Source organism: Pomacea canaliculata, linkage group LG11 (genome assembly GCF_003073045.1).
Source record: "Pomacea canaliculata isolate SZHN2017 linkage group LG11, ASM307304v1, whole genome shotgun sequence".
NCBI classification, from domain to species: Eukaryota; Metazoa; Mollusca; class Gastropoda; order Architaenioglossa; family Ampullariidae; genus Pomacea; species Pomacea canaliculata.
In genome coordinates this window covers 22,599,468-22,616,666 of record NC_037600.1, presented here as the reverse complement: position 1 = coordinate 22,616,666, position 17,199 = coordinate 22,599,468, and the positions used below count along the sequence as shown (strand labels likewise).

Below are 17,199 nucleotides of genomic sequence, written 5' to 3'. Positions count from 1 at the left end.
AAATAAACGATAAAGTAAAGACTAGTACAAAGCACAAACACAGAAGCAAATAAAATTCTTAACTGATGTACTTTGACACATAATACACATACATATCATATTTTGTACGTAAGCACAAGCAGACTCATACACACAAAGCACAAACATAAAATGCATACAAAGATAATTAAACACAAAAACACAGGTGTGCATAGACAAACACTAAAATATAGATAGTTACACACAATTACATATTCACACACACAAAATGTGATTTTGTGGTTTTTCTTTCACTTGTTAGACCAGGGGTGGGCAATTAATTTTCCCAAGGGGCCGAATGAGAAATTGGGATGGTTTTAGAGGGCCGGATTGATATAGTTAACTCAGTTTTACCCAATACTGTATATAGAGTATATAAACTGGCGGGCGGGCCAGCGGGCGGGCCGGTCAGAGACAGGAGGCGGGCCGGATCCGGCCCGCGGGCCAGCCTTTGCCCAGGTCTGGTTTAGCGTGTGGTTTTCCACAACTAAAGCACCAAGACAGGATTTTGTCAGGGTATTTCTATCCGGCACAACACAACAGTGTAATCAAAGTAAACAAACAACTTGGCATTGTCCGTTACACTGTGCCACAGTGACACACACACACTGACAGTCAGGAATAAACATTCCTTTATTAATATCCTTTGTTAACATTTTGTGATGTATAACCTGTAAATAACATTTTGCAATTCCAACATGTGGCACAATACTGTTCGTGAATAAAGTCCAGCCTCAGGTCAGCTCACGTCACTCAACTGGTGTTACCTCCCGTCTCTTGTATTTCTGTTGTCAGTCCATCAGTCTCTAGGGAAGGCAGAAACAATATAAACGGCTCTTACATATGACAGGGACACATGACACATGACATCTTTATTTACAAGGGAGTCATATAAGTGGGGTCATATACCTCGCCCACACACACACTCGCCATCAGCCCATGCTTTCCGTTCTCGTGTGTACAGACATATAATATACAAACAGTAGGTTTGTGGAAAAGTCAACTGAGCTAACAAATGTAGTGCGTACTCTAGATCACATGTAACATACTTATATATTTTAGTGTTTGCATTGAATACATGTTGACACTGATGCTGACACTGACTTTCCTTGACTCGCTACATGACCCCAGGGGCGCTGTATGAAGTACAGTGGTACCTCGACATACGAGTTTAATTCGTTCCGTAACCTTGCTCGTATGTCAAATTGCTCGTATCTCAAAGCAATTTTCCCCATTGAAATTCATTGAAATGCCATTAATCCGTTCCAGCTCCCAAAACACCACCTCAGTTGTTTTTGTTAAGTGTTTTTGAATAAGAAAAAGTGTATTTACAAGAAGAAACATTTATTTATGAATAACAAATACATATTCTATAAAAACATATTAAATTCTTCGTGTGTGGAAGTATGTGGGATCTGCTTCAGCAAATCACCGTAAATCGCTCTTGCCTTCTCACACATGATGCTTTGTGTTAAGGTTCCTCCTTGAAGCTGCTTCTCTGTCACCCACACAGTCAATAGTTTCTCCATCTTTTCATGGAGAGAAGTCCGGAGCTTAGAAATTATTGTAACGCCCCTAGCTGGCGTTGTACCCTTTATCAACTCCTGTTTAAGCTCAGAACATATCATTGATGTGCTACACCCGTACATCCTCGCCAAGTCAATTACTCGCACACCTTGCTCATGTTTTTCTACGATTTCGCGCTTTAATTCAATAGACATCATCTTCTTCTTCGGACCCATGGTCACAAAAATAAATGTGATAATGTTTTGTAAATGTACAAAAAGCAAAAAAACGCGAACCCAACTTATCAAAAATGCTTCGAAAACGAGGGAAACAAGCACACGTACAGACTGAGGTCTAGTCTGATTTGGGAGAAACTGTTAGACGCTGCACACGACACTAACATCCGCCCCGCATGTTGGGGTCGTGTGCAGCGGTGTAGTGTGCGATTCCTCGTATCTCAAATCTTGCTCTTATCTCGAAGCAAAATATCGCTCGCTCGGCGGCTCGTATCTCAAAACACTCGTATGTCAGGGCACTCGTATGTCGAGGTACCACTGTACTTGTAATTCTTTTATTTCGATCTTCTTCAGTGAGGTGCACGACCTCAGCTCTATTGGTGTGGAGGAGAAGTAATGTGACTTCAAGCTATCGACGATGTTAGCAAAGACCGTTATATTTTTAATCCTGCAGGCAGCACGAACACTAGACAGAGTGCCGCTCGTCATGCATGTCCCCATGAACGTGGAGAAAGACAGCAGAAATGTTCGCACAAGGTTCACAAGATCAGTCCGTACGAGAAACAAAGTGCACTATCAGAGAATAAAACAGTCCACACAGGAACATGCGCAGTAATCCACCTCGCGGACGACGACCAATAAGAAAGGAACATATTTATAAGTCTGCATCAATAAAAAGAAGCTAGAGAGAATTATTGAAGTCTTTCATTTATCCCCACAGAAAGGAGGGGCATAAGCATGTCTCTCACTACCCATGAAAACCATTCAGTGTTCCAGAGCAAAGTCCACTGCCTAAAACTGCGAAACATCGTTTATGACTGAACAAATATACGTTTAAGAACTAAAACAAATTCCAGACTTAATAAACAATTACTTCTGTATAACATTTTGTAAATTAATCTTATCTGTGTGTACCAAAGATAAAGCACACATTGATTCCCATCCCTATATACGCCGTTACAGCAAAAGTCTACTGAATGAATGAAGTGGATGTCCACATGTGTGTTGGATTCCTGTCACACTAAGCATCTTGAAAACCATCTTTCAGCAAAGACTGATATATTACCAAGAAAAAAGAAATCCTTCTGGTTTAATTTTTCGACAACTTGGTGCTAGAACAGCAACACGAACAACCAGATGGCGTGTCACGAAAGTTTACATGTCCTCCAGTCACACGTGGCTGCATCCATATCCGAATATTGTTTACAAAGTCGAGACTGTGACCTCTTGGGAAAGCTGAGGCAACAGGTGTCTCCGTGCAGTCGTCACATTCCTTCCAAGTACGAGCACAGAGAGGCAGCCAGGCATCTGACAATCTTTAAATGCCTTCAAGCTGCGTTTATTAGAGCTGCTCAAGTAAACACGTGGTATAAGTACACAAGTAAACATGATAGTCACTACTACAAAGTTGTAGTCACGCTTGTATGTGGCATGTGTCGATGTAAGATTTGTTGATGTGTTAGTGTGTACATTATATGTCTGTATGTGTAATATGCTCATGTGTACATTTCATGTAATGTGTTCTGTGTGACGTGTTACTGTTTGCTCTCGCTCACGTGTTCAGTGTCACATCTTCAAAACAACACATGAACTCTGACAGCCACCAGTACAATGTCATCAGCCGCTGTGCTTTAATGAAACAGATTCCTTTTTCCTAACAGAAAGAGTTTGTGTGTACTGTACACAATTCTTGCTTTTAGGAGGCTGTGTGTGTGCGCGCGTTTTGGTGAGTGCGTGTGTGTGTGTGTTTTACGATGATAAACGGACCGCAATCATTGCTGTGGAGCATCACAAGCAAAACTTCTGTGTCAATATTGTGTATGTCAAAGTGACATGTTCGTACCACAGGTAGAACACATTTGGCTTCATCACACGTGTACACCAGCTACGGACGTGCACGTGACCAGACGGCTGTCCGAATCCCCTGTACAGAGTGGGACTAGCAGCCTGCAGCTGCAGACTTGAGGCCGACATCCTGAGGGTCTCGTCTCCTCCAAATAAGACCTCACAGAAATGAAACAAAAGGTTTTGACATCAATGCCCTCATCGGTGTCAACATCGCTGCTACCTAAAGACCTCGGACTGTCCTCGTGTTGTAGCAGCTCAGTGGCAACGAGAGGAGCTTGGAGGACACTGTGTCATCGGTCTAGTGAATGTTTGTATACATTTGACATTTTGCACCCTGCGGACCTATAGCTCTGTAACTGGAAGGATTGAAGGGCCGTGTAATAGTAAACAACCAAACGTGAAACACAAGGTAACAAATAAATAACTAAGGCAGTTGTGATACCTTGCAGTCAGTGGTGGTCTCAGTCGTTCTTCACTCAGCAGCTGTGTCAAGCATCAGGTACCAGTTCCAAGCTGGAGTCCACTCCAAGTCCACAGGGACCCTCCTCTGGGCAGACGTGGACGGAACCTGTTGCCCGAAGCTTCAGTGCTCTTACACGAACCTTTAGGAGGTCCTGTCTACACCACGAGAGGGCAGCACTTTGCAATAAATAAACAAATATTATTGATACCTGAGCATCATGGCTAAAATGTGGTGAAGATCTTTAACAACCTCAATAGCTCTGAAATGGTATTGAAACTGATGTATAATAAACAATATGTATCCATGGTTACCAGACTAACATGACCTTAACAAGCAAGGACAAGCTGTAAACCACGCCCACGATATGAAGACAAAGGTTTACCCTGTAACAACAATAATATTATATATATATATTGTAGTGTGTGGAGTCGTGTCTGTCAGTGGTGTGCGTGTGATTCAGACTTTAACATTAATTTAACTTTAATCTCTTGACAACCTGCGCCTCTACTCGCTCTTGTATTCAGATGCCTGAGTCCTGACAACTGCAATAGACAGGCGAGACGAGTAGACAGACAGTAGACATAGTAGATGTAGACAGCAGACATAGTAGATGTAGACAGCAGACATAGTAGATGTAGACAGCAGACACAGTAGATGTAGACAGTAGATGTAGACAGCAGACACAGTAGATGTAGACAGTAGATGTAGACAGCAGACACAGTAGATGTAGACAGTAGATGTAGACAGCAGACACAGTAGATGTAGACAGTAGATGTAGACAGCAGACACAGTAGACGAGGCTGCAAGGAACATAGTGCCCGAGTGCATGAGTGTATGAGCGACTGTGGAGTACAACCAGTGGATGAATGTAGTTTACTATGAGGTAAGTATACTCAGTTTACTCTGTAAAATACGGAAGCTGTACGTGCTTAATTTTAATGTTGTACGTGTTAAATGTATGCAAAAAAAGTGAATAAATAAATGAATGGAATACATTGTCTGATGAATTAATAGACGATTAAAATGATCAATTATTAATTTTAATGTTGAGTGAGAATCGGTTTCTTCGCCGTCGCAAGCAGCCAGGTGACCCTTGACCCTGTCCTTGTGCACCTCGCACAGATGACCGCCTTGTGGGCCGCAAGTGGTGAGCACCAGCATCCAGAGCAGACTGAGTGGGAGGGACCAGCCGGTGATCTGATGACAGACTTTCTGGGGAATGTTGGTGTTGAAGGCGGAGCTGTAGTCTACAAGTACACACAACACGGGGAATTCAAGATGCTGGAGGATGAAGTGAGAAGCTAAAAAAAATGTTAGTTGATTTATTTAGTAGGAAAGTGCTTCTACCTTGCGGCGAATTCACGCCGTGGGGGAGAGGGAAGGGGGAGGAAACCGCAATACCCGGAGAAAAGCCCCGACGCCCAACCTTGTGTCAAGTACATAAAGTGTCCGGAGACGAGATGTGAACCCTAAGCAGATCCTTGCAGTGGTGACCAGCGAGTGTTTCCACCACGACACTACCCGGCGCCCCTAGCGAGAACAGAAAACTGATGGCGGCCCTTTAGAAGCAGCTGGGAGAGGACACACCTTACCTCTGGTGGTGCTCAAGAGAACCAGTCGTCCCACAACTTGCATCACAACAGATGCTACGGTCAGCTTTCTGTAGTCGTTGTGGTGTGAGGAGACTGAGTGTTATGGTAAAGTACATTGTGATTTATACAAGCAAAATAACAATCACAGACATTGTGAGTAATCACACAAAGACTTTAATTATGGCCCTTTAATTACGACTAGTGCCGTGACACTTTGCTTAACTCTATAAGTCAGCGTATAACTATATAAGTTACTTCCGCTGGACCTAGGCCCGCGAGATCACGGACTGCTCCCGCGGGATGCAGTTTCGCGAGATTACGGACTGTTCCCGCGAGATTACGGACTGCTCCCGCGAGATTACGGACTGCTCCCGCGAGATTATGGCCTTCTCCCGCTAGACACTGTCCCGCGAGATTACGGACTGGTCCCGCTGGACGGTGTCATATGAATCCACCCGCGCGGTGAGGATGAGCTCCAACTGTCAGCCGGATGCCGGCGTCAACTGCTATTAGGTATATCGGCTCGGAATACCGAATCACATTTTTGTCTTCGTTTCTCTCTCTCTTTGTCTCACTTACACGCATGCGCAACGAGAGAGACGACGGTTAGATGTGTGTGTGGTCGTACGTGATGTAGTCGTACAGGGGAGGCGACTAGGAGTAGGTATGATAAGAATAGTTGACAGACAAGACCTCTCCCTATCTACCCCACTGTCTGACCTACCCGGAGAAGGCTGCGTGCTGCTGACTGCAGTTTGTGTCCGGGGCTTGTATCCTTCCGCAGATCCCTCCGCCATAGTGTAGTCCGGAACTGTAACTTAATGTTCATACACCTGTCACACTTAACATCTGTACTGAATGTTCATACACCTGTCACACAACATCTGTATTTAATGTTCATACACCTGTCACACAACATCTGTATTGAATGTTCATACACCTGTCACACAACATCTGTATTTAATGTTCATACTCCTATGTGACCTGTTTGCCCCACGACATGCCCACAAGAGCTGCAGATACAGCCACACAGCTCTCCACTGAATGAACTCAAAACAGTGACGTGTAACAGAAGTGGCAGTGACGTCTCAGTGACTACTCATCATTTAGTCTAAATAAGCTTTGGTGTTGGTTTCCTGCCCACCTGTTGATTACTTGCCTACCTGTTGATTACTTGCCCACCTGTTGATTACTTGCCTACCTGTTGATTACTTGCCCACCTGTTGATTACTTGCCTACCTGTTGATTACTTGCCCACCTACTGATTACTTGCTCACCTGTTGATTGCTTGCCCACCTATTGATTACCCACCCACCTGTAGATTACTCGCCCACCTGTTGATTACTTGCTCACCTGGACAAGACTGAGAGTCGCAGATAACAATTTCAGTCTTAGTGTTGTCTCCCAGACAGTTACTCCCGTTGTACTGTGGGGAGGGGCTGTCACACTCACGTGTGTACGTCACCTCCATCAACCCTTCTCCACACGTCACCGAGCAGGTTCCGTTGTCCAGCCACTGCCAGGAGGACCAGCTTCCATCGACTACAACAACAAATAAATGTTTACATGTTTATTCGCGTTTTCTTGTGTAGAGGTAATTTCTTAGCAACCAACAGATGTCGCTGACTCATAAACCTCGCCACAACAACATACTAATATTTAAGAGCACAAACTGTCATTTATAAGAAATTCACTGAGCAAGATAAATTTACAAAGCTGTACATAATTTATCTCTCGCCAAAGACTCAAAACGCTTTTCGCTTTCACACTGACACCTTCACACACATCCACACGAACCTCCTAGAAAGGATGTCAGGTAATATTGTCGCACTTTCCTTGTCTTAGTCACTACTACACCTCATCACTCTCTCTCTCTCTCTCTCACACACACACACCTTTATAGCTACCTATTGCATTATACATACACACAGGAGTAGTAACACACTGAGCTGCACTATTTTCAAGCCTTTCTACCAAATTTCCATAAAGCATTGATCACAAGGTTGTGAGAGAGAATCACCTGATGTCCTACCTGGGCAAGGCTGTGTGTTGCAGTCTGTGGTTTCACTTTTGGTGCTGTTTTCTGTGCAGTTTCCTGCGTCACCCTGAGAGATGGCGCTGTCACAGTCCTGTCTGTACGTCACCGTCATCTCCCCGCCTCCGCACGTCACCGAGCAAGTTCCGTTGTCGAGCAAATACCAGGAGGACGAGTTGTCAGACACTGGATAGGCCGGGAAAATGGTCACATTTTTTTTTCTTCTTTAAAAGAAACATATCAAACCTCTACCTTTTCACAAGAAATCTTCAACAAATAAAGACTATGTCTCTATGTGACGTCTCAAGGGTAAAAAGTACAGTAATAACATTTAAGATAAATTTTTATATTGCTCCTCGTTTTTACTCTCTCTCTTATCAAAACTCTCTTTTTCACACACATTCTGTGGGACTATTTTTTTAGTTCTAAGAACCTCTTGTAAGATATAGTACCAGTAAACATACATTTCAGTAATGTTTGGGACAATTATGACAATATAAAGCATGTTATACTAAGGCATGTCACCTGGACAAGACTGATAGTCGCAGATGACAGTTTCAGTCTTAGTGTTGTCTCCCAGACAGTTACTTCCATTGTACTGTGGGGCGGGGCTGTCACACTCACGTGTGTACGTCACCTCCATCAACCCTTCTCCACACGTCACCGAACAGGTTCCGTTGTCCAGCCACTGCCAGGAGGACCAGCTTCCATCGACTGCAACAACAAATAAATGTTTACATGTTTACTCACGATTTCTTGTTGAAGGGTAATTTCTTAACAACCAGCAGATGTCGCTGACTAGAAATGAGCCTAACCCCGTCAAATCAATTATCAAGAAAAAAAAACAACTTTCAGTTCTAGAAAAAGGTGAGTACAATTCAGTGAGAAAGATGTTATTACAAAGCTTTTCATAACATATTTCTTGCCAAAGATACCAAACGCTTTTCCGTTTTTTCTTCTGAATTCACGTGGCTAAACAACTGTAGACAACTATCATATAATATACTCACCGTTGCTTGTGTGTTGAGATTATTTTTTAACATTTAAATTACTCAGAAATATATGAATAAATGGTCATGTGCTTGATGCTCTATTTTTATTGTGTAACATACATTTATTTGAACACAAGAGAAAAGTTATAAAACTAGCTTTTCGCTGTTTTATTCATTATGATATCTTTGACTTACTAAGAATAGTATTGACAAGTAAAATCTAGTCAAATTTTATTGTCTGTTTGAGGAAGTTCAAGACAGTTATTATTCTTGTGCTTACAATCACACAAAAGACACGTACACACAATAACGGTATATGTATAGTTTAACGGGCAGACACACCCATACATTCACACATACCCATACACAACATTCAACACACACACCCTCTCACACATCCACATCAACCTCCTAAGAAGGATGTCAGGCAATATCGTATCTCACTTTCCTTGTCTTAGTCACTATATACTATACACACACACACACACCTGTATATCTTCATATTAATTTATACACATACATAAACACACGAATGTTAACTTACAGCACACTCACTAAGCTGTTTGGATGTATGTACCATTTTCTTTATTTCCACGAGAATATTGACAAAATTGTTCATGCGTAGGCACTGTGTTTAAATTATTGGAAAAACGGCGGCCATAGTCCTAAGTTCTGCAAGCTTTTCATTTTCATTAATGAAGAACTTCTTGCCATCAATAAATAAGTGATCAAACACCAATTTAGTGTTTTTCCCTCCTTTCTTGCCTCCTTCATGTAGGCGACAAGTGTCAGCCTGCACTCGCATCAGTCTTCTCCGTAATGCAACTTCGAACCATTCAGCGTGGATTTTGTTTTCAAGATATAAACCTTATCTTTGTGTGCAGACGGTCAAACTATGGTTTCACACTCTCCCAGGTTTTCTCTCACAAAGTGCTTTCGCAGTCTTGCACTCTCATTGTCCTTCCAGAGAAGTCTATAGAATAACAAATTTTGTTTCTTCTTCATCTACATTCACGTTCAATTTTTCTTACAGTCTCTTGGAGTCTTTTTCTAGTTCTCGGTTCGATGTCATCCGACCTTCTCTCTATTTCTGTCAGATTTTTTTTTTTTTTTGAGTAATGTATTTTCTCTAGACAAGTTTCCGCAGCATCATTTAACTCTTCCACCTCCTCACTTAAACTGGAGAAAGCTTCTTTAACATCACATAAATCTTTCATCAGACCGACAAACGTGAAGTTTATTGTGTTTAACATCTGCATGACATCAGGTAACGTGGGCTCCTTGAAAATCTCACCTGTGGGGAGGGTTGCTGTGGATGAAGGGAGAGCGGGGTCAACGCCGCCATCACACTTGGTCTCTTGTACATGAAGACGATGTAAACAGGGAGAAACTGGCCACATTTCTGACTAAAATGAGTGGAATCGACGGTATTGTGTTTTTCACATCGTATTTACAAACAATTAATAATCCACTTTAAAACAAAATAAGAAAAAATAACTAGAATTTTCACAAATTTCCGGTAAAGACAGAAAACTGCGAGCGGCCTGGACCAGTGACCACAGTGACCTCTCCCACCAGTGACCTCTCCCACAAGTGACCACTGAAAGGTTGAGTGCAATTCAGTGGACACATGAAAAAACTTTGCATCTTTCACCAAAGACACAAAATGCTGTTCATTTTCTAAATGAATGCACAAGTAGTAGCAGAATATGATGTACTTATGTGCAAGTTGTCACTAGACGTACACATGATACGAAATCAATAGTCAATAATCAATAACGCTATCAAATTAATTGTTTATTCATTAAGGCCTATATTGCCCCTTTAGAAGAGGGAGCAAACGACAAATACCACGAGGATGAGTTGTCAGAGACTAAATATCCAGAAAGGTGTATACACTAGTTTTCTCTTTGACCTCAAACATTTATCGCTTTCCAGGTATCTATCTTATAGCAAAGAAATGTTTAATTAAGAAATGAAAGGCTTCAAATTTTCGGGTTGACATTTGCCTTTGATTAGCGCTGATAGACTCTACTAAAATTAATCCTTTAATTATCCATAATTGAGCCCATTAAATCTTCTAATTGTAGATAACCTTCCTGTCACGGACCAGTCCGTGCCTCCATGTATTTAGGTTAGTGTTGCTGTTTATGAACCTTTGCTGTTTATGAACTGTAAGAGTAAATAACACGTAATGGAGACGGAGTGAGAAAGAGGGGAAAGGGAGATCACTCTAGCGAATAAGACAGAAGAAGCAGACGGCATTGGCGGACATTGTAGGAGGACGCTGTGTGTGCGCTAAGAGGAGAAGCGTAGACGCCAGTAATTGCTTGCCTAGCCAAGGATTTCTCTGTGTACGGGCAAATTGTGTTGGGGCCATTCTGAAGGAGGATTACATCTAGACGATTCCTCGATCGTCTTCGGTGAAACACCAGCAGAGTGTGGGCTCGGTGTACCGTTGGCTTAGTATCGCCATCTTGGGGTACCGTAACTGTGACTGTGTGAGCCCCTCCCAGACACGGCCACTGTGTACGGCCTTGGAGTGTCATCTGTCATCATCTGTCATCTGCTGAGCTACACGGCCACTGTGTACGGCCTTGGTGTGTCATCTGTCACTGAGCTACACGGAGTTTTCTACCCGCTCGGGAAAGGAAAAGCCGCCTGTAATAGATTACCGGTGTGATTTGTGTTACTCGTATTCTGACTGTAGACGCAAAGGGTGACCACCCTACGAACTGTGAGTATGGTTTGGAACTGATACACCCTGGACTAAAACATTGGAAACTGTTTTAAGTTATGAACCGAGAGATTGATATTCCTATAAAATTAAAAGTAGAGACTATTGCATTACTACATGTTTACTTCTCATAGATGGCTTTGACCATCTTCACTTAAGAACTGTGCGTTGCGACATTTTTGTATAAATATATTTATCTGTGTTCTATGTCATAAAATCCTGAGCAACTTATTAACATGATGTGGACAGCCTCAGACAATCGTTGTTTTGTGTTGAAAGAACGCATACTGATGTCGTGTGTGTGTGTGTATTGCTCGTGTGAGAACCGGCGTCCGTGACAGTCCTTCTATAACCAAAACTAATATTATCTTCACTGGGAAATAATATCAAACTGAAAGAGGATTTTTTTTCAAAGTACCAGACTGTTTATTTTTTTTTTTAATGTTTCCCAAAGTGACAAACAAGAAGTAGAGCAACAGAATATCTGGTACCATTTTTTTTTTTAAATTTAGGAAAAAAACACACACACACCTATTCATGTATGTTCACATTTATTCACACAAATAATAACACACGTGTTTGCATTCTCATGGACTATGCCCTGGTTTGCTTGATTTTCTTTAATAAACCTTTTGTAAAATAAAGAATGAACTCGGATGTCAATTATGCTCTTGTAACAGGTTTACAATGCAATATCAAACATATAAATTACTTGCCTACCTGTTGATTACTTGCTCACCTGGACAAGACTGATAGTCGCAGATAACAATTTCAGTCTTAGTGTTGTTTCCCAGACAGTTACTTCCATTGTACTGTGGGGCGGGGCTGTCACACTCACGTGTGTACGTCACCTCCATCAACCCTTCTCCACACATCACCGAGCAGGTTCCGTTGTCCAGCCACTGCCAGGAGGACCAGCTTCCATCGACTAAACCAACGAGTAAATGTTCACATGTTTACTCACATTGTTTTCATTAAGAATACCTTTGAACAACCGACATATTACAGAGCATGATGTGAAATTTGATGGCTCAGTTCATGTTGTTTTCTCTTCATTACTGTTGCAGTTCTTTACATCGTGAGTTATCATACAATGGTAAAGATTCTAAAGCTGAAATATATTATCATGCTCAGTGTCAGAATAAAATTCACTATCGAAATGTTTCCACACAACTCAACCAGGATGTTATTATCTATTCCGCAAAGAAAAATTTCATTTTTCATTAAACTTGCTAACATCACTCAAACTGATCTCTATCATCTTATGTGTTCAGGAAATGGTTTTTGTTTTTGAATGTCAACTTACTAAAGATGGTTTTAGAAATACCAACAATAAAACCAATTCTATTTATAGATTAAAAGCACTTTAGAACATCTGTGAATTTTTCACTAGTTTCCAGTGAGATGAATTTTTAGTCAAAAGTTGTGACATGAGCGCTAAAGAATATCCAAGAGAAATATAGTTTTGACTACATTTCTATCTAATAGAGAAGTAACTTTAAAAAAAAGAACATGGAGCACCTACTAGGACAAGGTTGAATGTTGCAAACTAATGTTTCGTTTTTGAAATAGTTGCCAGTGCAGTTCGTTCCGCCATATTGAGGAGCAGGGCTGTTGCACAAACGCCTGTAGGTCAAGGTCTTTGTTCCTCCACCACACGTGAGTGAACAGCTTCCTTCAGTCTGAAGGGACCAGCTAGAAAAACTGCCATTGACTGAAAGGACACAGGTAGCAGCATTGGTATGGGATAGTGTGTATACCAGTGTGTATACCAGCGTAGTTGAGTATGTATAAGTATGATTTGTATGGTATGTATGGGTATTATGCTTTGTATGTATATGCCATGCATGGGGAGTATCATGGTATGTATGAGTAAGTATTGTGGTACTTTTGGTGTAGATTATGATATATTGGTATAGGTAGACTGCTCTCTAGAAGTTGTCTCATTCTGCTCTCTGTAGTAGAGCTACCATACAATCAGCTTTGCTGAGGTGTTTTTCTAGGGTTACCAGTAATATGATGTGAAAAAAGTAAAAACAAAAATAGTGCGCACCAAACAAGTATGGCCATGCCGGAAGCTACATTTAGGCATTCCCTTAAGAACATTTGTTAAGGAGCTGACAGACCAGGTATGAGGCCCGACTCAGAATGAGAGACAACCAAAGCCGGACACGTGATGGTGTGATTGTGAGGTAAGAAAGATGAGCAGATTCCGTGATACGACACATTATCACACTTAGTTTTCACACACACAAGGTTCTCACCAGGACAACTCTGTCCGTTGCATGACCTCTGCTCTGTGGTGGTGCTGCTGCCATAGCAACTCGCTCCATTGCATGACGGGGAGGGACTGTTGCACCAACGCTGTAACGTCACGGTCTGTTTCCCTCCCCCGCATGTCCGTGAACAACTTCCGGTTGTGTAGACTTGCCAGCTGGACCAGCCCCCAGATACTGGACAGCACAAGCATGCAGTATGAATTGCAGACCTCATTGTTTTGCTCATATGCGGACTGTGGCAGTCCACTCACACCTGGACAATGTCACTTGAATCGTACCTGCACAATGTCACTACACTCACACCTGGACAATGTCACTATCATCACACCTGTACAGTGTCACTACACTCATACCTGGACAACACCCGGTGTTGCAAGACTCGGTGTTGTACCCACTGCTGCTCCCAGGACAGTACGTGCCACAGAGGACAGGGTAGGGGTTGTTACAGTGACGGACTAAGTTCCTCTGTCTCGTCCCACCCCCACAGCTTCTGGAGCAACTTCCGGTGCTAGAATATGCCCAGCTCGACCAGCCCCCATTTACTGAGAAGAAAAATAGGGTTAAACATTGGAGCACATAGACTTTCCCACATTAAACTATATGTTGATCTCAATGCCAAGAACTATTTTTACTACTACTACTAATAATAATGTGTAAAGCGCATACTCACACTCTAAGGAGCATACTCTTAGTGTTTAAGAACAAGAACGAAACACGGAGAGCATACGAGGGACAGGAAAACAACAAACAACATATGAACTATAAAAGAATAAACAACCGTACTAAACGAAGAATAAAATCAAATACAGAAAACACAAGGAGGAACCAAATAACAAGAACAAGAGTTGTCTGAGAGCTTGTTTGTAAGACAGGCAGACAGACAGACAGAATGTGTACTGTCATGTGTACAGCATGGCCACGAAGACCTGAGGTGTGTGACAACAAAATGTGTTACCTCCAGTCCTGTAGCATGTGCGGGTCATTGTCCTGCAACAGCCACATACGAGTTATCGTTGGCACTTATTATTTCTCTCCCTCTCTGTCACCTACATACACACATACATACACACAAACACACAATATACCTTTTTAATATAACAAACCTTTGAGAATATATTTAGTTATTGGGTAGCTGGACAGAAATATTTACTCGACAAATAAAATGACCGAACCAATAGAATGGAAAGACGGAAAAATCTACAATTGAGAAACACACTCACTTTCCTCACTGACACTACACACTGACACTACACACCGACTTTACACACTGACATTACACACTGAGATTGCACACTGACATTACACACCGGCATTACTGAAACTACACACTGACACTACACACTGGCATTGCATACTAACACTACACACTGACAGATCACAGCTGAAGCTACTAGTAACAGCACAACATGTGGGATACAGGCAGCAGCCTGCTTGTTAGTGACACACCTGGCAAAACGAAATGTGCGTTTGAAATTCAAAATTAGTGAAAATTTTTGATGGTGGTATTTTTTGCTAATTTGTTAATTAGATATTTGTCTAATCATAGATATTTCTCTGTATGAGCTAGATGCCTGCTGGATCAGTTGTGCATGAACATCGAACATCGTCTGTCATCGTCTCTGATGCTGACTCCATGTCCCAATGTACATTGTAGAGGGCATCGTCACCAAAACCATTCATTAGTTTCCATGGTTTCTTTGTAATCTGTGAGTACCTTCATCCTTTGCTGTACCTTCTACTCTTGTACCTCACCTTGATGCTGTTCAGTGTGTCTGTCCTCTGTTATCTTTCACTTATCATTATTTGTCTGCGCACAGAGTGCCATCTATTTTGGTCAGGATGTTCACATTATTATTAGTTATTATAAATTATTATTAGTTATGATTATTGTTATTTATCATTACTATTCACGCTATTTACAGAAACTGAAATGGCAAACCCGTATCGTGTGCATGTGCTCCAGTTCCACAGTCCACACTTGACTGTGTATTTATAGGAAGTCGTGCAGTGGTAAGAACATCTGCAAAAGACAGTTTCTTACCTTTTAAAATACGTTTGATGTGCCGTCGTCATACAAGTGAAATGAATTAGGAGGAAAACGAGGATGATAGAACGCATCCAACCTAATAAGTATATATTGATAAAACCAAGTGTCACAGGTAGAGAAAAAAGTGACCATTACATCCACTAAAGATATTATCAAACAGGTAAAAAGCCTTGTCATCAATAAGATAATGGCAAGACATTCCGAACAGCAGTGCCGGAGAAGGAAATTAGCAGAAAACTTTTACTTGCTCCATTCGTAAGATGTTACAAATATTTCTTATTGCTGATATAATGATGTTTTCGAATATTTTTATGTGTAGTTAGACAATATTTTTAACTACAAAATGGAAATAAATAAAAACAAGATCATCGTGTATCACACTCACGTGACTGTGGAACAGCAGCCGCCGGCCAGACAAGCTGAGAAAACCAACAGCGCCAGCAACTTCATCTCCACCAGAGACTACGACGTGGTAGAACGACAACGACTCCAGCCTGCAGCCGCTGGTTGTGGTGTGAGCCTCCGCCAGGATGTCAGTGGGCGCGAAGTCACGTGACTTCCTCGTTGACGGCGATGCCACCAATCATAACATAGCTGGACAAGGCGGTAATAGTTACTATGCTACAACCGTGTCTCATACTGTATTACATATTATATTATAATAATATATTAATATATTATGTACACGCATGCATGTATGTGAGTGACCTATTCAACATCACTCAAGATGTCTTGCCCGCTGTGTTTATTCTGTTGTTCCCTCTGATGAGCAGCACTGGTGGATTAAGAAAACCATTTGTTAGCTGGTACGAGTGAATCTATGTCCGTCCGTGAAGAGAAGAGATTCTTCAGCTCACATTCCATTGTAGAGGGCAGAGAACATTTGTTATAAAACAGAGCGGCATGACCAGTATATCCTGCAGGCCATCGTCTCACGTACGTTTGGATGATAGAAAGTTAGTTCCCTCTTTAAAAGAATAACACCCCCCCCCCCCCGACTTCTAAGATCGCTGTGTATATAGTAGTGGGTCTTCATGAAATGGTTGACATAGAATTGTTCATACTAGGGAAAGAATAAGCAAAAAACAGAACAAAATAAAACAAAATGCATAAAAAAAATTAGCTCCACCTAGATTTTAACATAGTCGATATCATATCAAACAAACGTTCGCTTGTAGCCACTAGATTATATGGTTTCCCTCGGCAATCAACAGGTTTTCGTGAAAGGTTTGAGAGAAAATTTATCGTATTAGAGAACGAAAACATCCCAAAGCAAAACTCCCCCCCCAAAAAAAAAAAAAAAAAAACAAAACCAAAAATGAAATTCCCGTCTTTTGAACACCCCCAATGTCAAACTAAAGTCGCTGTTGGTGACCACTGCACTACAGAGACGTTGGTCACGATGCTCTGTAATCTAACCTAACCTAACAGTTTACCATTGTCTGT

At 41.7% G+C, this 17,199-nt stretch overlaps 1 protein-coding gene and 1 long non-coding RNA gene across 7 annotated transcripts in view; one reads left to right on the top strand and one right to left on the bottom strand.

The window, feature by feature from the left end:
• LOC112574904 overlaps positions 1-4,482 on the top strand; it is an 8,306-nt gene extending 3,824 nt beyond the window's left edge. For 4 of the 6 annotated variants that reach the window (XR_003101515.1, XR_003101519.1, XR_003101518.1 and 1 more), the window contains one exon: positions 2,115-4,482. This is a non-coding gene — a long non-coding RNA (uncharacterized LOC112574904). The remainder of the gene's footprint in view (positions 1-2,114) is intronic. The other 2 variants (XR_003101517.1, XR_003101516.1) reach the window with 2 other exon arrangements.
• A 93-nt stretch (positions 4,483-4,575) lies between these two features.
• Positions 4,576-16,501, bottom strand: LOC112574714 (coadhesin-like). Its single transcript, XM_025255942.1, has 14 exons — positions 16,139-16,501; positions 15,646-15,726; positions 14,662-14,693; positions 14,060-14,248; positions 13,692-13,880; positions 12,953-13,141; positions 12,167-12,355; positions 8,224-8,412; positions 7,696-7,884; positions 7,017-7,205; positions 6,388-6,480; positions 5,185-5,318; positions 4,867-4,871; positions 4,576-4,831 (listed from the first exon to the last, which is right to left on the bottom strand). The coding sequence occupies exons 1-14, from the start codon at positions 16,201-16,203 to the stop codon at positions 4,576-4,578; spliced, it is 1,989 nt and encodes a 662-aa protein (XP_025111727.1). The 5' UTR covers positions 16,204-16,501.
• Positions 16,502-17,199: the final 698 nt, after the last annotated feature.

Bases quoted from the DNA above. Each gene is read 5' to 3' on its own strand.
- LOC112574714 (XM_025255942.1), bottom strand. From the start codon at position 16,203: ATGAAGTTGCTGGCGCTGTTGGTTTTCTCAGCTTGTCTGGCCGGCGGC. The intron at 15,727-16,138 runs GTGAGTGTGATA...TGTCTTTTGCAG, and splicing joins GGCTGCTGTTCCACAGTCAC to ATGTTCTTACCACTGCACGA. The intron at 6,481-7,016 runs GTGAGCAAGTAA...ATGAACATTAAG, and splicing joins CGACTCTCAGTCTTGTCCAG to TTACAGTTCCGGACTACACT.